The 23436-nt window shown below is 38.8% G+C and overlaps 2 protein-coding genes across 3 annotated transcripts in view; one reads left to right on the forward strand and one right to left on the reverse strand.

Moving 5' to 3' along the window:
- The window catches only part of KBTBD12 (kelch repeat and BTB domain containing 12), a 72077-nt gene that overhangs the window by 23221 nt on the left and 25420 nt on the right, over positions 1-23436 (reverse strand). For both annotated transcript variants that reach the window (XM_003926132.4, XM_074404169.1), the window contains exon 5: positions 27-224. In XM_003926132.4, the coding sequence (XP_003926181.1) occupies positions 27-224 (198 nt within the window). The remainder of the gene's footprint in view (positions 1-26; positions 225-23436) is intronic.
- MGLL (monoglyceride lipase) overlaps positions 2138-23436 on the forward strand; it is a 266270-nt gene continuing 244971 nt past the window's right edge. Inside the window, exon 1 of the mRNA XM_074404172.1 lies at positions 2138-2243. The gene's annotated coding sequence lies outside the window, so the exon portion shown is untranslated. The remainder of the gene's footprint in view (positions 2244-23436) is intronic.

Here is a 23436-nt window from a genome sequence, read left to right on the forward strand (position 1 = left end):
CAAAATGTTCAAAACTGGACCAATACCTGCTCCATGGAATCCCCCGCAGACATAGAGTTTCCCATCCACTGCCCCTGCATTGGTGGAATTGGTGCGGAGTGAGAGGAGGGGACTTGGCATGGGAGGGCCCTCTCGCCAAAAGTCCCCATCTGGGTTGTAGATCTCCACCACGTCAAGGCATTTTCGGACCTGGCCCTTGTCTCGACCTATACAGCCAATGCCACCTGCAGAGAATGATGTGGAGAAATGAGAGGATCAAGAACTGAAACTCAGTTGTGGATAGCATCACCCCCTGCATGATTTGTAGCGAAGGTTCATGGTACTGTAACTTCTCTCTCTCCTGCCAGGTGTTACCTCTAAGACAACTTCTAAGCAATAATGATGTCTACTATGTACTCCATAGACACAGTTAATGTCATTTTTACTCATAGCATTCCCCTTGTTTGTGATCATATGTGTAACTGAGTCTACCACCTTATATTCTACAATATCCAATCCTAGCTCACATGACGAGCATCCCCTTTACAGTAAGAATTTCAGGGTTGACTGTAACGGTAACCTGACTCTGACATTTGCCTTGCTGTTGATGATTAGCAATGCTTTTGCTGATGTACCTAGCTAGGAACATGTTCTTCCCATTCCTTATCATTGCAAGCTGGTCTCTCCCTCTCTTCCTAAGTTGCATGATATTTCCCAATTAGGGAAGGATTATTCTTTGATAAATTTCAGGAAAAGATCCTAAGCCCAAATGCCCAGTGCATTTTCCAGTTTTGGATGACATAGTTTATTCATCAGATATTCATTAAATGCCTATAATATGTAAGGCAATGTGCTAAGTTATAATAAGGAGCTCAGAAAGATGCATAAAGCATGTTTTCTACACTTAAGAAATTAATGGGATGGAAAGGGCCATGTTTGCAAGTAAATAAAACAGAGGATATCAAGACAGGTGTCTTAAAAGAGATACAAATGAGGTTTAGAAGTCCAGAGACTGTAACAAGGAACATAAATAACACTTACAGAATCATGACTTTAAGTACAATTCTCTATTGGAAAAATAATTGTATACAAATTCCTACCCACTGTAATAAGACACACATTTCTATGCACTCTTTTTGTTTTCCCCTCCCAAGTCCATCAAGGTCAGGGCCATATTTCCTGATCTGAAGGATGGCTCCTAAGACTGAGGTAAACCCCCTGGGAAAGAGGGACACACCTGTATTTGCAGACACACCTCTCATCAATGACCTCATTCTATACAGACTCACAGCCTGGTGTGTGTGACTAATCAAAAAGCCTATAAAGCACTGGCCTCAGGTAAACCAGCTCTCCTTCACCTAGAGAGGGTCCTGGAAGAGTCACTGCACATACTGCATGTGTAGCATGGTGACTGATACTGGAATGTGTTGTTGACAGCAGTCTCAAAAACAAAATTAAGAACTTTGCTTTGATCCCATGGCTTTTACTATATGTATCACTTACTGGGAAATTAATCTCATATGTCTCCTGGCCTGTCTTCTCTCACTGTCATTTTATACCCTTCGCCCATCACTGCATCAGTCAGGTGGTCTTCTCACTATCACCTGCTTTCCTATCTTGCTCACTGGACTGTAGTTTCTGTATGGCATCCCCAGTACCTAGCCCAGTGCCTGACACATTGCGTATATAGAATGAAGAATGAGAAGTTTAATTTTGCATGTGCTTTCCCTGTCTGTCCAAGTGAGTGTGCTACTGGGGGCAAAGGCCACTATTCTGCATCTTTTATATCACAGGGCCTGCCACACAGTATTCAATGAATCCAATAAGATTGATGGGAACAGCTTCTTTTCACCATGGTTGGGGCTTATGCCAGGCATAAAAGGTGATGAAAGTGCACTTTGAAGAAAAAGTCTTATTTTCCTTTGGGGACGTAAACTGGCTTGATTGCTGTCTCAGTCTGAATCCAGGGACTGAAGCTCTAACCTAACTCAGGAGGCTTTTAGCTTCCTTCTCTCTTTTCCAACTGGATAAATAATTTAGCCCATTACAGTGCCAAGTCCTATCTGCAGCGTTTCCAAGGAGGGGACACATTGGCCTCGGTTAACAACACAGCTCTGCTGTTTCTGGGCCCTCTTTCAATGTGGCACTGGGGTAGTGAGAGCTTTCTCAGCATAACAAAAAGTGGAATTTCCTATTTGTTGGGCAAGAAGGACTTAAAGAAGAGGATTTATCCATAGGAGTTGAACGCAGCAACCACCCATAAGGTAAGAGTAAGATGATCTAGTTGTCTGTTTCTGTGAGGTCCAGGACAGATGTTACTAGGCTGGTTTGTATTACACTCCTTCAGAAGACCAGTAAATGGAAGCAAAGAGATGAAATGGGAGTCACTGGAGTTGGGGTGGGGCACACGGAGCAACCAGCATTCTGAATCTAGCTTACAAGTTTCACATAAAAGCCCATTAGAAAGATGTACCCAACATGGAGCATATACAGAATGGTTATTCTTCTCCTGATTTTTGGAATAATTAGAGTGTTGTCATTTTTGTTGCTTTATTACCAAGTATATTTAATTAAAATGTTCAGCCCTTACTCTACAAAACTAGCCCTTTCTATTTGGTTGGCAGGCAGTTCACATGCTCCACTCAAGGGGTGACATGAGCTTACAGGGTGCTCTGTCTTTGTTTTTGACCATTAATGCCTGAACACATTCTCTGTCTCACTTGGATGTAATTCCACCATCAAGTACACTCTATTAGCAGCAGACTTAATGAGCTTAAACTGAAGGTGAATCCTGATTAGGTAAATAATCAAATGAAAGCATGATCTTTATTAATAAGTCAGCACCAGCATTACAAGAGAAATCTTTTGATGAGTGAAGTCCTGGGGTAGATCAGCGCATCTGTAGAATTTCAATGAGATACCTCCATATCTTTAATTTATATGAACCTCTGAGCATGACTTTTCTTTATTCAAAAACAGATAAATGAATAGAAATTATCTTTGCAAGTCATATCCAAACGGACCACAAATGCAAAATATATACCTTTTTTTTTTTTTTTTTTGGTGTGTAGCGGAAAGGGGGAAATTATAAAAGAGGACGATGCCTCCCCCTCTTCTTTATCATTTCTTTAAAGACTCCCTCTTCTTGTATGTGTGGCTATTTTAGATTCTTTCCCTTCTGGGGGGTGTAGGAGTGAACCTTTCCTCCCACACAAAGACTGGGAGGGAGCTGGCTGAGGCAGAGGAGAGTGGTACTCTCTGCCCAAGGTGCCCTTGAATGCAGCGGTGCTGGCTCCCAATGCCCTCTGCCTGCCGGGTCACCTCAAGGTGGCAGCCTTATTCTATATTTTCCCCTGGGTGTGATCCAGAATAGGAGGGGGATTTTGTAATCCTTTGGACAAGCTCCCAAAGTTGCTTGCCTTGCCAAACCAGCCTTAGGGTAAAAATATACATATATTTATATTTACTATTGTGGGCACCCATGTGCCCTGGCAAAAGGATGTGGACCTTGGAAACACAGAGACCCTGGTCCATACCCTGTGTGACCATTTGCTAGCTAGACAAAGTTGGTCCATTTAACTTCTCTCAGCCTTTTCTCACCAGTAAATTAAGGGTAATGACAGCAATTCCACAACTTGTTGCAAAGATTAACTTATTAGGCAACCATGTAAAGGCAGAGATGGGTAAGGAGGAACTCACATTTGTTGTATACCTATTCACAAGTATTGCCACAGGAATTTTCCTTTAATATCTATTCTCACGCATGGTGTGTAGACAAAATGGCTAGCATGCAGGAGGCATCCAAATGTTGATTCTCATTCTCTTTCATGTTCTCGGATGTTACCTGGGTAACCAGTGTTTATTAAAGTTGCTGAAATCCTACCTTTGGTTACTCTCAATTTAATTATTTGCTGTGTCTATAATTGGCAGTTTACTGACTGTATGGTCAAATTGCCCTTAATAGTTTCTTCTAGGGTTGGATAGAGAGATTCAGGAGGCCAAAGGGCTAAGGAATGGACAGAGCCTTCCTCTCAGCCTTCAGGCAGAGGGAAAAGCTCCTGACATGACTTAGAGTAACTCATTTGGTTGTAAACGTTTGAGAGTGGCAGGAGCTGTTGGTGGACATCACAAAAGATACAAAAGGATTTTGCAATCCATAGGCTTCTAGGAGTAAAACTGGCTCATATATCTGAGTGAATGGGCTGCTTTCTGACACATGTCAAACATAATCTATTCACTGCTAATATAATGCTTGTGATGATTTGTTTCATTCTCACATAAGTTGTCAGCTCTCTGATTATTTTTTCCAACTTCATTTCAGAATTCTAGCTTTGGTTCCTAAAACCCTAGAAGACATGAACCTAGCTTCTTGCCACTTTCTGAAGTCTAACACAGGGGGGTCTTGGGTATTTTCAGAATAAAGCCCAACACTACAAGGGTGACAGCCGCTTATCTGCCTTTCACCAAATTCTGGATGATACTGTGCAGTGCTCATCAACAGAGTGCCTGGGCTCCCAGAACAGGGCTGCTGGCCCCCCCTGTACTTCGGCCATTCTCCATTCTCTTTATCGCTGGCCTTCATGTCCCTTCATCAGCTTTTTCTTGCCAGGCCAGGAAAACACAATCATTTGTCTGCATTTTGTTTGCTACCCCACACAGATGACTGTGAAAATCAAATAAAAGAGCTTCAAGGGAAGACCAAGTTCCATTTGTTGGAGCTTGATTTTGCTTCATTTTGGAGGGAAAAATCAATTACTGGAATTGTCTGATAACTTCCAAGTGGAAATATAGATGGTTTAATAGAATATTCTGGAGATGGGCCCTGAGTGCCAAATAAACTGCAATTATACAATGCTGTCCCATCTGATCCTGAGTGACCTCTAGGCTTTTGTGTCAACCAAGCAATGGGAATTAGTGGATTTCCAGTCAAGTCTGGGCCTTTCAAACTCTAGGCCCATCTTTTCCTTGTCTCTTCTCCATCCCGTCACCAGTTTGTCTGGCAGGGGTCCCAGCAGGTCTGAAGCCTGGCCCATAAGGGGAGAACACAGAGAGGAGAGTGGGACATGGTTGGTGGGAGCAAGCTTAGGTGATGGCTCATAGATGCCACAGCAGGCCAGAGGTACCAGCTGCAGAAGAATGTCACCACAGCCCTCCTCTCAGCAGTCATCCAACTCTGCTTACTGTACCTCCTCAGCGCCTCCCATACTCATCCCTTCCTCTATAGGGACCAAGTCTTGGTGACCCAGCTGCTCCTAACTCCTCGCTTGCTTGGTCTGCCCTTCTCCCTCCTGCACTGTCCCTGCCCCTGAGGCTCCAGAACACTCAATCATTTCCCAAATAAGAAGGCTATTTGTCTCTAGGCCTAGGCCTTGGTTTGGGCTGATCTCTCTGCCTAGAATGGCCTCCTCTTCTTCAACTTGGCAAACCCCTACTCCTCTTATAAGGCTCAGCTCTATCTTCAACCTCTCACAAGCCTTTCATGTCTCTACACAGAATTGGCCATTCCCTCTTTTGGCTTCTGCTGTCCTGAACAGAAATCAAGGTTCCTATGAAAATACATTGCTCTAATTTATCTCCCTATATGCCTCCTTGTTAGATGAGACTGTAAGTCCCTTGAGGGCAGACGTCTAATCACATCTGTATTGCCAACACTTTCTACACTGGGTACAGACAGTGAAGACACAAATACTGAATGGAATGCATGAATGGGTCAGCTCCTTACCTATGTCCTAGATATCTTTTTTTTCTTATACTTTTTTCTCTGGGGTTAGTAGGGGGTTTCAGAGTGTGGCAAGTTTTAAATCCAAAGAGCTAAAAGCTGGCCGATTATAAAGTTCATCTTCTTAAGAATATAGGAATCTAATCTTAGCTACTGAGAAAAATGACTGCTGTCTGTTGTTGGGCTCATCTTCCCCCCCTAAGATTTGCCTGCCTAATACTGATACTTCCATGAAGTGGTCCTGCAAAGAACTATTCATCAAACCTATTCCACAGCTTAAAAGTGAAAGATATACAAAATGTAAGTCCTTGAAGGCAAGGCCTACATCTTCATATTCCCTGAGGTGCCAAGCATAATATCTTTCTTCTAAAGGATACTTGACAGTATTTGTGAAATAAATATTAAAGCAAAAAAATCACAATTCTTTGGCATATTTATCTTGTGTCTAAGTGAATTGAGTTACAGAAAATGATAGTTTGCACTCATTTCCGTATTTACCCAAGAAATGGTAGAGGAAGGGAGTGACAAAAATATTGATCGCATGTATGAATTAGGATAAAAGAAGAAAGATAGTACATTTTACTCCAAATGATAGTTTTTTGGCAATTGATATTTTCCTCTTTAGAGCACAAAAATTTTCCATTTCGACTCTTTATACTGTTTTAAAATATGTATTATGTTCTTTTCTGCCTTAGTGAACTAAAGGTACCAAATATAATGGAACGTTTTCTTAAGGATTTAGGAGTAACAAAATGATCTTCTGTTTATAATATGCTATGGATATCGATGGTTGCACACAAAGCTGCACAAAGACATCCCTAAGATTTGCTTCCTTAAACAAATCCTTGTTATTGGCATTGTTTATCTTTCTTTAACAATTTACCACTTTTTCATAAAAGCAAAGCACAGAATGTGTAGTTGTACAACCCTTTGTCTGTATAACATTAAGCTTTCCTGCAGACACACACTAGTAGATCAGAGCCTGAGACAGCATTCTCCTAGGATATTTCTCATCCTCCCGCAGTAACATGAGCACTGTCCTGTGGGGCTTTCGCAGTGTAGAAGCTTCCAAACATTCTAATTTCAGAATCAAACACATTTTAAACTTGTAGTTAATTTAAGCAACCTTAAAGTATATTTTGGATACCCACTCATGTTTATACTAGGTGTCATAGAATAACAAGTTTGAGGATTTTTTTTTTGTCCGTAAGACCCTCAGAGTCTGCTGGGAAATAAAGGACAAATATGGAAACATACATAATACAGGATTATAATTACACACTGATGGAATAAAGTGTAATTTCTAATTCACTGTCACGATGATATATAGAATGATAACTCTCTGTGAACTTGTGGGATATCAATGATAAAAATTACTATAGCTAAGTTGCAATTTGGGAGCCACAGGTAAACTTTGGTCTTTTAGAGGACTTATTTCTGAGTTACTCATTGAGGATGCGAGATAATAAAGGTTTAAAACCCCTCATATGCTTAACTGGAAATATATTTTATAGATACCGCAAAAATATAATGAGCCATTCACTCCAAGTCAAAGCTACTGAATCTCTAAATACAAGTCCTTTTTCAGAATAAGGAGGCATGAGGAACACCCTGTCTGACTTCTTTGGCCATGGTAAAGCATTTCTTTCCTTGTTCATCATGAATTTATGAAATGTATATCTAAGCCCAGAACACTCTTCTGATTAGAGCAGAACATATCTGACAGCCTATTCTGGCTTATTAGTGCCAGGACACTTTGACCAAGTAACTTTATCCAACTTCCTAGCATATTTAAGTACACAATGATGCTGTCTAGAGGAAGAGATATTGCCTTGTTCATCTGTATCTCTTCTAAAAGCCGGCTCAGGGACTGGCTTATGTAACATGTGCTTAGCAAATACTTTGAGCATATAATAGGTCCATTAATATGATATTACCTTGCCACCTTCTGCAGAACATTTGTGTTTTTCAAAGTGCAATCTTATGATTTTTTAACACCAGAATTGCTTCTATGCTTCCTACAATTCAGATTCCTAGGTTTCATTTTAGACTTACTCCGAATTTGCCAATGGTGAGGGTCAAGGATCTGCCATTTTTAGTATGCAACCTAGGTTAATTTGAGACTTATACTTTTAAAAAGTTGCTTAGAATTTTATCAAAAGAAAAGGTAAAATCTTACCACAGTGAAGCTTGGTCCTATCATTTCATAAACAAATTCACCATCAAAGTGATTTTTGAAATGCATTTACTGTAATAATTTGAACCTTTTGTGTAACTTTTCCCTTCATTATTCTTTAATGGCATTCAGGCTGAGAGTCAGACTTGTATAGTGCTGTTATGTTTTCAGTAAACCAGTGAGGCACAAAATGGTTTCCTGGAGAAAACATTGATAGTTTGGGATATTAGCTATTTGGGAAAACTCAACATTAGCTGTCTCCCTAGACAGAGAAATGAAAAGTCCCTATTTCAAAACATTCTCTGTGAGACCTGTAACTCTGATGATTTCTGTGACATTTTACATGATAGAATAATAGGACAGGTTGGAGATGCAAAAATGCAATTCAGTAAACAAACACTTATGAGGGTCTATCACATAAAGCCAAGCCCTGGGCTAGCTTTCAGAGGACACGGAGATAAATAAAATAAGGTCTCATCCTTTAGACAGTCTGAGTCATAGTGTGACAACTGCAGCTACTGGCAAAGCAGCATGCTGTTCACTCTGACCAAAGGATTACATAAACCACTATGAGAAGATGGGATTTTTGCCAGATTTTGAGGATGTTAAGTTAGGCCCTACATGCAAAGGGAACAGGGTAGACAAAGGCACGGGAGGAAAGCATGTTCAGGAAGTGACCCCGAGTCCCTTTGGCTGGCGCTGAGGTTTCGTGGGGTGGAGGAGTAGCAGGAGGAGCTGAGGCTGCAAAGGCAGGCCGGGGTCACGTGTGAAAGGTCTACTGCCTCCATAAATAGACTCTGGGGCTCACTTTCTATATTTGATTTTGCCCGACCCATCAATCAAGCTGAAGCAACTTTTGAATGCAATTTGACATTTTAAGAACACTTGATGGAGATCCAAAGCATATTCATGAATATACATTTTCATTTCAGAAGGAAGCATAATTTATTCAAGAGCATAACTAATAAGAGATCTAAAATGTCTGCCAGTTTATCTTACATGCAAAAAAGAGAGAGCCCTGGTACCATATTGAAATCAGTATTTTATAACAGAAGCATTCACCAAGGACTCATAATGATATTTCAATTAGGTTGAACCCAGAATGTCCTACCTGCCTCAAAATTTTACTAATAGAAGTCTGCATTTGATTCATTTTCTCCTTTATTATTCATAAAAATGGATTTAAACTTGAAAACAAGACATGAACATTTTCTACAGCAATAGAATATATTAACCTAAATTTTCTGGACTACCTTTTTAGGCAATTAGGATGTGTTTTGGATTAAAGAAGCTTAACTATCTCTTATAATGAGCTTTCACTGTACAAATGACAAAAAAATTTTTCTTCAGAAATAAAGCACCTTAAAGGCATTAGCCTTAAACAGCACCCTTTCCTTTGGTCTCCTCCTGAATGTCAGTGGTTCTGCCATTAAACAACAGACCACCCCTTTCTACACTTCCTAACAAAAATAGTTATGTTCCTGAGAAAGGCCTCAGGAAAGAAAAGAAAAAAAAAAAAAAAGAAAGAAAGCTGGCTGGTTTTAAATACCTGTGTTTCCACTTAGTGTGTCATTGACTCATAAGGCTTTTATAGACTAAATTATTTTAGGCTTTCTAGGAAGTTATCCAACAGAAGAGCTGATTACAGTGTGGCAAAGCTGACAAAATGCACATGTAACCACGTGAGCAATGGAGTCACTTGAGCAATCTGGTCCTATCTATTCCTTTATTTTTATGTTAAGAAGCCAATTTATAGATTTCCAGGAAAAACTATCCAGTATATGACTAATATGCCCCTTGGCTAGTTTGCTATAATTCCAGAAGCTGTGTTCATCTAAATTCAAATTATTCATTGTATCTATGACAACACACTTTTTAAAGACAAACATTTACACAAGAAAAATTTAGCATAGATTTTAACTGAAGCCCATATTCTATAAAATCTTTACAACACAAAGCAAACCTCCAGGGTCAGTGCTAGCCACAGTGTCCAGTATTATAATGTTTTCATCTTTAATTCCTATCAGAAGAATACATTCTGGACAGTATTTTCAAAGAGTTCCTTACATGAAAATGCATACCTGGCTCCATACAGAAATGCAGGCTGTGTGAATGTGCAGTAAATTTGTCATTAGCATATTTACAATGGGAGGAAATGAAGAAGGTAGACTCAGTCCTTTGACTCCCAGTGCATGAGGACAGAACAACCTCAGCTCAGTATGCCTCCTCATTTGGGCCTGGCAGGGCACTAACAATTAGATGTCGGGCTGAGCATTATTAGGACATTAAAACATGGTGGACTCCTTGCCACTTATTATAAACAATAACGACTGTTAAAAGTATCATCTATTGAGCACTTCTCATAGGCCAAGCACAGTGTTCAGCATTTGACATAATACTTTATTAAGCTGCACAACAACTGCGTGAGTTAATAGTGTATTATCATCTTTATTTTATGAACAAAGAAAACAGACTTAGCAAAGTTAAGTAACTTGCTCAAAATCACATGGTGCTATTAAGTTGCAGAGAAAAGATTTGTCTGCAGAAAGACCTTTCCTTTCTATGACTTATTTCAGTTAAAGAAGATACCTGGGAAATCTTTGTACACATGGGATTTACTCAGAAGATTTACAAAAACGTAATAAGGTAAAGGCAAGGGCCACTAACCAAGTAATTCCCATGATCCCTCTTGCCTAAATCCTTCTTCATAGTGGTTAGATGCTACCTGTTAAAGTAACTCCTTTTTAAACAGGAAGTCAGACCATTTCCAGTGCCCAGAACACAAGTGAAAACCCTGAGCAATGTAAAATAAGTGTCTAAGTATTGGTGCTGTGATAGAGACCTTGAATTTTATTCTGAAAAAACTGGAGACATTGTTAATGACACATGATCTAATGGCCTAACTGTATGTGTAATCTATACATATGTATGATTGCCTGCATATACAATCTTGTATGTAAAATCTGTTTATATGCATGATCAATATATAATCTTGTATGTACAATCTAGTAACATAACAGGGAGAGAGTAACAAGAAAAGAAATGATAACCAGCAGTAGTGGGAAGGAGAGAAAAAAAACATGAAACCCTGTAATCTGTGGCCTTCTGGGTTTAGGAGCAAATGCAGTAGTACTACATAACTCAATAGCAACAAGAATGAAATCACTCACATACAGATGGACATCACTCATATACAGAGAAGCACATGCTCCTAATGATTATTTTAAAAAGTTATTTTAACATTAAAATTGGACAGATTTGGGTTTGAATCCCAGATTTAGTCACACTATTTGTGTAATAAACATAAACAAAGAATTTACCTTTGTAGGATATTGGGACAATTGAGACAATACATGAAATCACTTCAAATTTAGTAGTTCTCCAAAAAATACTATTTTCCTTCAAAGAGCTCTTTCACAAGGCAGAGAAGAGTGTGATAACTGGGAGTACTTTTTTCCTTGTTAGAAATGTAATTGGATTTAGCCATTTAAAGGTGCTGGCATGATTTGTTGGGAAATTATAACTACATAGAATCTTTCATTTTCCAACAAAGCCAGGAAGACAGTGTTTGTACTACTCAGAACTCGGGCCATCAAGGTATCTTATCTGCTTAAGAGCATGTCAGACCTTGGAAAATCTAGATCATGCCTTTAGACTGCCCTCTAATCCCTTCTTGCAATCCCTTTGTTATACTTTATTGCACAGTCTGATATGTTTATTCAGAGTCTTAAATCCACAGAGCCACTGTCCTAAGAAATGTTTCAACAAATAATTTAAAGACAAAATTAACAATGGTGGTGAATATTGGGATAATCCCTGATGGTCTGTCTTGCTGCTTTGGCTGACTGAAGATGAGAAAGGAAGGGATGGAATATCGAAAAGTCCCACGCTCCTGGGAAAAGATTAATTGTTCCCGAGCCATGACAAGTCAACATCAGAAGTGGTTTTCAACCTGATTAATCAATCAATGACAACTTGCTTCAGTCACCATGACTCTGGAATCAACCAGTCAGAGACAGCCTCACACCCTGGAAGGCAGCCAATCAGAGGCTGACTCACTCCACTGAGTCCTCTTCTAAGGCTGACCTGACTCCCTCCTGCCTCGGTAATGAACAGACATAAACCACACTACTGAGAAACAACAATCCACTACCGCCTTTGTAACCAAACACTAAACCAAACTTAACTCCTGCCCACAATCCTGTATAAAATCATCAGTTTTCTTTGTTCAGTGAGAATATCTCTGACTAAGTAACCATCCCTACACTAAGTAATCAATAAATTCAGCTTTCTTGGTTTCAGATACTGAATGTGGTCTTATCTCTTAGCAATAATTGACATCTAATTGAAAAATAGACTAAGATTCATTCATGAATACTAGAGAATGAAGATATTAAAACATTAAAGTAACTCAACCTAATCTTTCTCTACCATGCTTTGATATATATTGTTCCTGGTGTAAAGTATAACTTTCTCATCTTTCTTTTTTTTTTCCTTTTGCCATGGAGTTTCACCCTTGTTGCCCAGGCTGGAGTGCAATGGTGCGATCTCAGCTCACTGCAACCTCTGCCTCCCAGGTTCTCTCCTGCCTCAGCCTCCCAACTAGCTGGGACTACAGGCACCAGGCACCACATCTGGCTGGCTAATTTTTGGCATTTTTAGTAGAGACAGGGTTTCACCATGTTGACAAGGTTGGTCTTGAACTCCTGACCTCAGGTAATCCACCCACCTGGGCCTCCCAGTGTGCTGGGATTACAGGCAGCAGCCACCGTGCTCAGCCTCATTTTTCTTTATTTGACTAATTCCTCCCTGTGGAGTGAGTTAGCTGATCCTCCACTATGTGCACTTAACTCCATGCACAGTTGATCTGTCTTGCCCTAGTTCCTGAGTTCCTTCTGGGCATAGAGCATGTCTTTCATCTTTGGGTCCTTACCACCCAGCCTCATATCTGACATATTCTTTGCTGCAACAAGTATTAGTTGAGTCAAATCACAGTGTGATTAAAAAAAAAATCCAGTATCTCTTCAATGAACATTATTAGTCTATTTGACATCAACATTACTCAATTAACTTTTACCTACTATTTATTATTTAAAAAGGCTTACTTTCCACTGAATTATTTCTCCCTTCAATTCTGAGAAGCCAAACTTTGCTTGTTTTCACTCATCTAGTTCCTAACAATTATTTTCATCCATAAATCTCTGAATGTTTGTTCCTCTCCATTAGCGAGGGCCCTTCCACCTCCTTCTTCCCACTTCCCTCTCTGTGATAATTTTGAATTGCTATACTATATTTTCTTTTCCCAGTATGTGTGTTTTCTTCCTCCCTTTACACCTTTCATAGCTCAATGGCATGTTTTGTAATTTTAATTTTTAGGTATATTGCAAATATTACTATGTCAAGTTCAATTACTCAGGAACAAAATTCAAAAACTGAAAAAGTAGTAGAAATCACATTACATTCTTATTCTAACCCAGTGAATCAAACTATAAAGCCAGCTCTTAAATTCTCATACTCTAAGAGGGAACAAAGAAAATGTAGATAAGAATGTACCCTTCATCCAAGCCATAATTTAGTGATTATCCTATAAAACTATTTACAAATGCTATTAAGTCAGAGGTCAAAATTAGCTAATTTGATTTCCAGCTTCTAACACTACTCTGCTCATCCCCTGGCTTACACAGCCGCAAAACAGGGACTAAATGTAGGACAAGAGAAGAGCAGCAGCCTCACCTCCTTCTATCTCTAGAGAGCAGGAATTTTAAGATCCAGCTACTTCAGCCTCAAAATTTCATCCATTCTCTTTCAAAATTTGGATTTTATGACAGGGCCCTACAGAGCCTGTTTTTTTTTTTTTTTTTTGGAGACGAAGTTTCGCTCTTGTTACCCAGGCTGGAGTGCAATGGCGGGATCTCCGCTCACCGCAACCTCCGCCTCCTGGGTTCAGGCAATTCTCCTGCCTCAGCCTCCCGCCTACAGAGCCTGTTAATTCAGGATATCATAGATGGAGTTTTCACCCATCTGTCCACTCAAGAGCTATATTTAGGGCAAATACCTTGTGCAATGAGTGGACTCTAGGACAATCACAGTCCCCACTTCCTCAATTCCAAATAGGGCAATCCCTTTTAGCTTCTTGAAGGTGTGTGCAGGTAGAATTGAGGTGCCTGGTCCTTTTAATAAGCACTAATCTATTACTACTTTACTGTTGAAATCCTTCAATGGCTCACTGTCATTTAGAGATAAATTCTGAATTCTAAAGCGTGGAATTTGAAGCTCTCTGTGGGCTGGCTCTGTCTAGCTTTCCATGTTCACCTCCTGCTACTGTTTAATTGTGCAGCTGGTGTTCCTGACACTCAAAACTACCATCAGGTAACATGACATGCAATTGGTATGTTAATGACCAAGAATTTTCTCCTTGTGCTATTCTGTTGGGCAAATCCCAACTTCTTCAAGTAAGCTCAGGGTCAATCTCTCTGTGACATCTTTTCCGAATCGCTAGATTTGTATAGGCCTCTGCAAGTGGCAATCATTGCATGGAATTCTTTCTGTCTGGTGTGTCTTCCCTGCCAGCTTTCTTGATGTTAACCTGTACAGCAACTGTGTGCATTACATCCATATAATCATAGTTGCAGGCAAGGGAGGGAAAATTTACCCCTATTAGTGTTCTGTCAGAAATATTTATTGAGCACTTATTATGTGCCAGACAGGTATTAAGCTAGAATGCAGGAAATGCTAGAATGCAGTTGGATGCAGGAAAATTTCTAGTGAGTTTTGCAGCTGAAAAGTTAGTTCCGTCTTTCCTCCCTTTTCACTGTCTTTGCTTGTTTTATTATGATTTTGCTATTAAATCCTAATTTGGGTGCAAATTATTTCATAAGATAATCTTAGGTAAATGGATCTAACAAGCGTGACTGAATGTCTACCTGCTTGCTAAGAGGAAGAAGGCACTTGGTAGATGGGCTCAGGAGCCTAGCCCATAGATGGTGGCTTATCTAGTACACCAGGGATTCTCACTGCTACCACAAGGGCCATCTGTACTTTGAAGGGACCCTTTGCAAAAGGTGCATTTACAGATGAGATGCTGACCTTGACTGGGGTATGTCTGTGCTTTTTCCCACTCTTCCAATTATGGAAAAACATCACAGAATGATATGTTTACAAAATATGAACCAGTTTCCCTAAGCCACCCCCATGGGGGGAGGGTCTAGTTTATGATCTTTGGCAAAAGATAGGGAAACAATGTAATTCTGAAGTCCAAATCCTGAAGGCAAGAGTACCAGAGAGTGTGGGGCCAGCGTCAACCAATATATAACTCAACAGGGTTATTGGCTCTACCCTCAGCTGCCTCAAGGTAAAGACAGAAAGAACTAGGGATCCCCCAAGGCCGTTGCTAATTGCTTAGTATGGTACTGAAGTGGCCTCAGTGGAATGGCAGGACAAAGTCCATGATCTTAAGGTCATGAAGAAACCCACGGGAAAGGGTTTGTTGTCAGATAACTGGCTTTTATTACTGCTATGCTACTTAGTAACTATAAGTTTGAATAAAGTACTTAATCTCTTTGAGATTCCATTTTTTTTCTTTATAAAATTATAAAACAAATATACAAAAAGAAACATGTCTAAAACATAATAAGTATGATAACCATTCTTCCACTTCTTTATAAGATTGTCATAGTAGGCCAGTGACCATGATGCAGTGATCATTATGATCATGGATACCTGGAAAAGTCATATGTTGAAAGGCACTGGAGAGGTGTGGAAACAGTAAGGACTAGATGAGCTAACATTCCAGAGAGGGAAGAGCCTCTTCTAGGCTGTTTTCTGCCCTTGAGGCATTTGCTGATTCTGGACCAAGGCTAAGAACTGGGTTTGGGGCAGACAGAGGAAGCCTGGTGAAGGAAAGAGAGACCACGGGAATTTTTGGCAGTTGTGTGGGGCTGTTGTGACAGATTCGTAGCTAGAAGATCTGCACAGAGGAACTTCAAACATGTGGCCAACTTTCTCCTCAAAAGCACTGATTATTGGGACAATCTGGATTCTGGGCCAAATACTTTTAATGTTCAGAGAGAAATCTCTTGCAGCTGCATGGTATATAGGTGACCAAGTCTGGCTTAAGTGAGAGGCTTGCCACTAATACACATATGGTCTCCATCTCAAGATATTTGTCAGGTTTTGAAGTTGTTCAGGGAGGCTAAAAAGCTAAGCTAAACAACTCTGAAGGAAAGAACAGAATCCCCACAGTCTTCTAGGATAGGAAGAGACAGATCCTTCCAGCTCACCATCCAAAGCCAGGGGTGGTCGGGGGGAGTGGCCCATGTCCAAGGAACAGGGCAAATCACAGGAAGACTGAGCCTTATTAAGGCTGCAACTTATCCTGGCCCAGCCCAGGCCCTGAGTGGACTGAGGGAATCAGTCCCTTGCTCTGACTTAGCAAGGAAAGGCAGAATCCTCTCAGGGAGGAGATCATTGGGAGCCTCTCATTCTTTTCCATAGTTCAGTATACAAGAAAAAAATCACCAGATATGGGCATAGGCAGGGAAATATGGCTTATCAAAGAAAAAAACATAACAGAAGCTGACTCATGAACTATCCAAATATTGAAATAACTGATAAGAAAAAGAAAATAGAAAAAAGAAAACAGTTGGATAAAATGGATGAGAAAAGTAGAGAAATTCACAAAAGTGGAATCTATGAAAAAGAATAAAGTGGACATTCTAGAAATGAAAAATATAGTATCTGAAAAGAAAAAGAAAACGGCTGGGTTAACAGCAGTCTGAATACAATGGAAGACAGGATAAGTGAACCTGAAGATAGTTAACTAAAAAATATTCAGACTGAAATATGGAAAGAAAAAAGTGTGAAAGAATTCAAGTAAGACCCCAAGAGACACACGACGCATAAAAAAAGGTCTAGTGTACAGCAAATGATCATCTCACAGGGAAAGAAAAGAGAGAACAAAATAGAAGCAATATTTAAAAATATAAAAGCTGAGAATTTCCCTAAAACTGATGAAAACATCAATCCATAAATTCCAAAAGCACAGTGAACCCCAAGTAGGATAAAAACAAAGAGACCACATTTAGGCGGATCACAGTCAAATTGCTGAAAACAATGGTGAAAAGAAAAATCTCGTATGAAGTCAGAGAAAAAAAGAGCACATTACCTTCAAAGGAACCACAATGAGACTGACATTTGCTTTTTAAATAAAAACTATGAAGGCCAGATGAAATAGACTGACATATTAAAGTGTTGACAGAATAATATACTGCCAATATAGAATTCTACCAGCAAAAAATATGCTTGGAAAATGAAGACAAATAAAGACATTTATAGACAATCGAAAGCCAAGAGAATTAATTACCAGCAGATTTGCATTACCATAAATATTAAAGAAATAAATTTAAGGCTAAAGACAATTTTTCTTTATTGAAATATTGGAAGCCTGTAACCTTAGGAAGGAGTGAAGAATGCTGAAAATAGCAATTTTTTTGAATAAACATAACAGGTTGTTTAAAGTACCACAACCATAATATAAGGGTATATAAAATATATGACAACAAAAGTACAATGGGTGGAAGGAGTGAAATTAAACTGTTATTGGGTTCTTATATTGTTTGAGAAGAGGTAAAAGTGTTAACTTAAGGTAGACTGTAATAAGTCAAGACTTTGTATTGAAATCTCTGGGGCAATGAATACAAAAATTATATAAATGGCCCAGGTGCGGTAGCTCACGCCTATAATCCCAGCACTTTGGGAGGCCGAGGCAGGCAGATCACTTGAGGCCAGGAGCTCAAGACTAGCCTGGCCAACGTGGTGAAACCCCATTTCTACTAAAAATACAAAAATTATCTGGACATGGTGGTATACTGCTGTAGTCTTAGCTACTCGAGAGGCTGAGGCAGGAAAATCAGTTAAACCTGGAAAGTGGAGATTGCAGTGAGCCAAGGTCTTGGCACTGCACACCAGCCTGGGCAACAGAGCAAGATATCATTTCAAAAATAAATAAATAAAATAAAAATAAAAAGACCAGTTCAGACTCAGCAAAAACATAACCCAAATAAAAAATAGGCAAAGGACTTAAACCGACATTTCTTGAAATACATACAAATAGCCAACAAGCATATGAAAAGATGCTCTTCATCACTAGCCAGTATGGAAATGCAGATCAAAACCACAGAGATATCACTATTAAGATAGCTACTATTTAAAAAAAACACACACACACAGAGAAAACACCAAATGTTAGACTAGTCTGGGCAACATGGCAAAACCCCATCTCTACAAACAAAAAAAAATTAGCTGAGTGGGATGGCATGAGTCTGTGGTCTCAGCTACTTGAGAGACTGAGGTGGGAAGAGCACCTGAGCCTCGGAGGTTGATACAGTGAGCCATGATTGTGCCACAGACTCTAACCTGGGCAACAGAGCAAGACCCTTTCTCAAAAAATGAAATAAATAACAAAAATAAAATAAAATAGAATAAAATGTACAGAAGGACATTTCCCCAATATAGTAAAGGCCATTTAGGAGAATCCCACAGCTAACATAATAATCAGTGGGGAGGCAGGGGAGGGAATTCAAAGCTTTTTCTTTAACATTTATTACAAGGCAATGATGCCTTGCCACCTCTATACAACATAGTACTGGAATTACTAGCAAGAGCAAATAGACAAGAAAAAGAAGTAAAAGGCACCCACATTGGAAAGGAAGAAGTAAAATTGTCTGTTTGCAGATGACATGTTGTCTACATGTAGACAACCCTAAAGATTTCACAAATAAATTGTTAGAACTAATAAATTCAGTGAAGTTACAGAATACAAAATCAACACACAGAAATCAGTTGCATTCTTTATACCAACAACCACTTATCTGGGAAAGAAATAGAGAAATCCCATTTATAACAATATCCAAAAGGATAAAATACTTAGAAAAAATTTAACCGAGAAGGTGGATGATCTCTGCACTGAACACTGTATAATACAGTGATGAAAAAAATTGAGATACAAATCTATGGAAGCATATCCCATATTTATAGATTGAAAGAATTATTATTGTTAAAATGTGCATATTGCCCAAAATGATATATAGATTGAACATGATCCCCATCAAAATTTCAATGACAGTTTTCACAGAAATAGAAAAAACTATTCTAAAATCTGTGTGGAACCATGAAAGACTCCAAATTGCTGAAGTAATCTTGAGAAAAAAGAACAAAGTTAGAGTCACCAACTTCCTTGTTTAATGTTCTATTACAAAGCTATAGTGATCAAAACAGTATGGTACTAGCATAAAAAGAGACACATAGACCAATAAAATGGAATAGAGAGCTCAGAAATAAACCCAAGAATATATGGTCAACTAATTTTTGACAAGGTGCCAAGAATATACAGTGGTGAAAGGACAGTCTCTTCAATAAATGATGTTGGGAAAAACAAATATCCACATGCAAAAAATTAAATTGGACCTTATCTTATATTATATTCAAAAACTAACTAAAAATGGATTAAAGACCTAAACATAAGACCTGAAACGGTAAAACTCCTAGAAGAAAACATAATGAAAAGCTACTTGACATTGGCCTTGGACATTTTTTGAATATGACACCAAAACCTTAGGCAACAAAAGCAAAAAATAAACAAGTCAGACTACATCAAACCAAAAAGGTTCTGTACAGCAAAGGAAACAATCAACAAAATGAAAAGGCAACTTGCATATTGAAAGAAAATATTTGCAAATCATATATCTGAAAAGGATTAATATCCAAAATATATTAGGCACTCACACAACTCATTAGCAAAAATTAAATAACCTAATTAAAAAATGGGCTTAGCTGGGCATGGTGGCACATGCCTGTAATCCCAGCTACTCAGGAGGCTGAGGCAGGAGAATTGCCTGAACCCAGGAGGCGGAGGTTGCGGTGAGCCGAGATCGTGCCATTGCACTCCAGCCTGGGTAACGAGAGCGAAACTCCGTCTCAAAAAAAAAAAAAAAAAAAAAGAAATAAATAAAAATTAAAAAAAAAATGGGCAAGAGACCTGAATAGATTTTTTTTAAAGAAGATATATAAATAACCAATAGGTATATGAAAAAATACTTAACATCACTAATCAGTAGGGAAAAGCAAATCCAAACCACAATGAGACATCACCTCCTACGTGTTAGGATGGCTATTATCAAAAAGTGTTGACAATATAGAGAAAAGGGAACCCTTGTACACTGTTGATTGGAATGGAAATTGGTATAGCCATTATGGAAAAAAGTATGAGGTTCCTAAAAAAAACAAAAAACAAAAAACAAAAAACGGAAATAGAACTATCATATGACCCCTCTTCTGGGTATACACACAAAGGAAATGAAATCAGTACCTCAAAGAGATTGCTATAGTTTAGATATGGCTTGTCTCCACCAAAAGCCATGCTGAAATTTGATCCCCAATGTGGCAGTGTTGGAAGGTGGGGTCAAGTGTGAGGTGTTTGGGTCATGGAGACACATCCTTCATAAATGGCTTGGTGCTTTCCTCAAAGTGGTGAGTTCTCTCTCTGGAAGGACTAGATTAGTTCTCATGAGAATAAATTAGTTCATGCAAGAGTCTCTTGTTATAAAGCCAGGATTCCCCTGGGTTCTGTTTCTTCACATAGGTCAGGTTCCTCTTTGACTTTCTTTGCCATCTTATGGTGCAGCAAGAAAGCCCTTGCCAGAAGCCAAGGCCATGTCCTTGAACTTTCCAGTTTGCAGAACCATGAGCAAAATAAACTTCTTTTCCTTATACATTACAAGATACATAAGGAAAGATGAACTAAGATGATATATGCACTCTCATCTTCATTGCAGCATTCACAATAGTCAAGATATGGAAACAATCTAAATGTCCATTAATGGATGACTAAATAAAGAAATGGAATATTATTCAGCCTTAAAAAAAGGACAGTGTGTCATTCGTAACAACATGGATAAAATAGACATTACACTAAGTGAAGTAAGCCAGACATAAAAAATACTGCATGATCTCAGCTATATGTGGAATATCTGTAGAATGAATATGTCTAGTATCAGTACAGCATTATGACTACAGTTAATACTGTATTGTATACTGTAAATTTGCTGAGTAGATATTAGGTACTCTCACCATGCATACACATAAAGGGTAACTACGTGAGGAGATGGATATGTTAATTAGCTTGACTGTAGTAATATTTTCACTATGTATATCAAAATATGCTGTACACTTTAAATATATACATTTTTAAAAAGTAAATGATTGACTTTTTGTATTTGCTGACTACGCTAACCCCTTCATTAGTTCTAGAAATTTAAAAAACAGGCCCTTTGAGATTTTCTACATAGATAATTATGTCATTTGAAAATAAGAACAAGTTCATTTCTTCCCTTCCAATCTGCACAACTTAATCTTTCCTTATTGTACTAAGACTTCCACTATGGTGTTGAATAATAGTAATAAGTACAATCTTGCCTTTTTCATGAATTTAGGGGAAAAGCATATAAATTTTCCATTAAGAATGATGTTGGCCAGGCATGATGGCTCATGCCTGTAATCCCAGTACTTTGGGAGGCTGAAGTGGGTGGATCACTTCAGATCAGGAGTTCAAGACCAGCCTGGCCAACACGGTGAAGCCCCATCTCTACTAAGAATACAAAATGAGCTGGCTGTGATGGCAGGTGCCTGTAATCCCAGCTACTTGGGAGGCTGAGCAGGAGAACTGCTTGAACCTGAGGTTGCAGTGAGCTGAGATTGCACCACTGCATTCTAGCTGGGCAACACAGTAATACTCCATCTCAAAAAATAAAAATAAAAATAGATTAGAATGATGTTACCTGTAGATTTTTTATAGGTGTCCTTTATCAGATTGAGAGGTTGAGGAAATTCTCTCTTCTTGGTTTGCTGAGAATCTTTCATCATGAATAAATGTTATATTCTTTCAAATGATTTTTAGGAATCAATTGATATGATTATGTGGCTTTTCTTCTGAAGACTGCAATATGGTAGATCATATTGATTGATTTCTGAGTTTTGAACTAATCTTGCATTCTCAGGAAAAAAAACCCATTTAGCATGATGTGTTAATCCTTTATATATATATTGCTGGGTTGAACTTGCTAATATTTTGTTGAGGATTTGTGTGTTTGTGTTTATGAGGATTTGTGTGTTTGTGTTTATGTTTACTGATCTGTAGTTTTCTTTTTCTGTACTGTCTTTTGTCTGGTGTGGTATCAGGTAATGCTGGTCTATAAAATGAGATGGGAAGTGTTCCCTCTTCTATGTTCTAAAAGAGGTTTAGAATTGCTGTTATTTGATGAGTTCACGTCCTTTGTAGGGACATGGATGAACCTGGAAACCATCATTCTCAGCAAACTGACACAAGAGCAGAAAATCAAACACCGCATGTTCTCACTCATAGGCGGGTGTTGAACAATGAGAACACATGGACACAGGGAGGGGAGCACTACACACTGGGGTCCGTTGGGGGGAAATGGGGGAGGGACGGGGGGGTGGGGAGGTGGGAAGAGATAGCATGGGGACAAATGACAGATACAGGTGAGGGGACAGAAGGCAGCAAACCACACTGCCATGTGTGTACCTATGCAACAATCTTGCATGTTCTTCACATGTACCCCAAAACCTAAAATGCAATAAAAAAAAAAAAGAATTGCTGTTATTTTAAAATGCCTGGTTAAATTCACCAGTGAAACCATTTGGACCTAGATATTTATTTTTTGAAATGTTTTAAACTAAGAATTCAATGTGTTTAATAATTTTGGGGTTATCTCTTTTATCTTGGGTGGCTTTTAATAGTTTGTGGTTTTTAAAGAATTGGCCCATTTCATCTAAGTTGTCAAATGTATTTCTGTAGAGTTGTGTGTAGCACTGCCCTATTATTTATTTATTTATTTATTTATTTATTTATTTATTTATTTATTTTTTGAGATGGAGTTTCGCTCTCGTTACCTATGCTGGAGTGCAATGGCACGATCTCAGCTCACCGCAATCTCCGCCTCCTGGGTTCAGGCAATTCTCCTGCCTCAGCCTCCTGAGTAGCTGGGATTACAGGCACGAGCCACCATGCCAAGCTAATTTTTTGTATTTTTTTTTTTTTTTTTTTGTGGAGACGGGGTTTCACCATGTTGACTAGGATGGTCTCGATCTCTTGACCTCGTGATCCACCCGCCTTGGCCTCCCAAAGTGCTGGGATTACAGGCTTGATCCACCGCGCCCGGCTATTATCCTTTTAATATTTACAGAGACTGTAATGATATCCCCTTTTTCATTTCTAGTATTGGTAATCTGTACTTTATTTCTCTTTTTATTGTTTAGTCTTGGTAGGGTTTTACCAACTATAGAGGCTTTTTCAAAGAAACAGCTTGGTTTCATTGATTTTCCTTATTTTTTCCTTTAGCCTCTAATTTCACTATTTTCTGCTCTTATTTTAATTTACTTTCTTCTACTTGACTTATGTTGCTCTTTTTCTAGTTTTTAAAAGCAGGGGCTTAGCCTATAGGTGTGAGAACTTTATTCTTTTTCTAATACAAGCACTTAATGCTATAAA

Source organism: Saimiri boliviensis, chromosome 8 (genome assembly GCF_048565385.1).
Source record: "Saimiri boliviensis isolate mSaiBol1 chromosome 8, mSaiBol1.pri, whole genome shotgun sequence".
Taxonomy (NCBI): Eukaryota; Metazoa; Chordata; class Mammalia; order Primates; family Cebidae; genus Saimiri; species Saimiri boliviensis.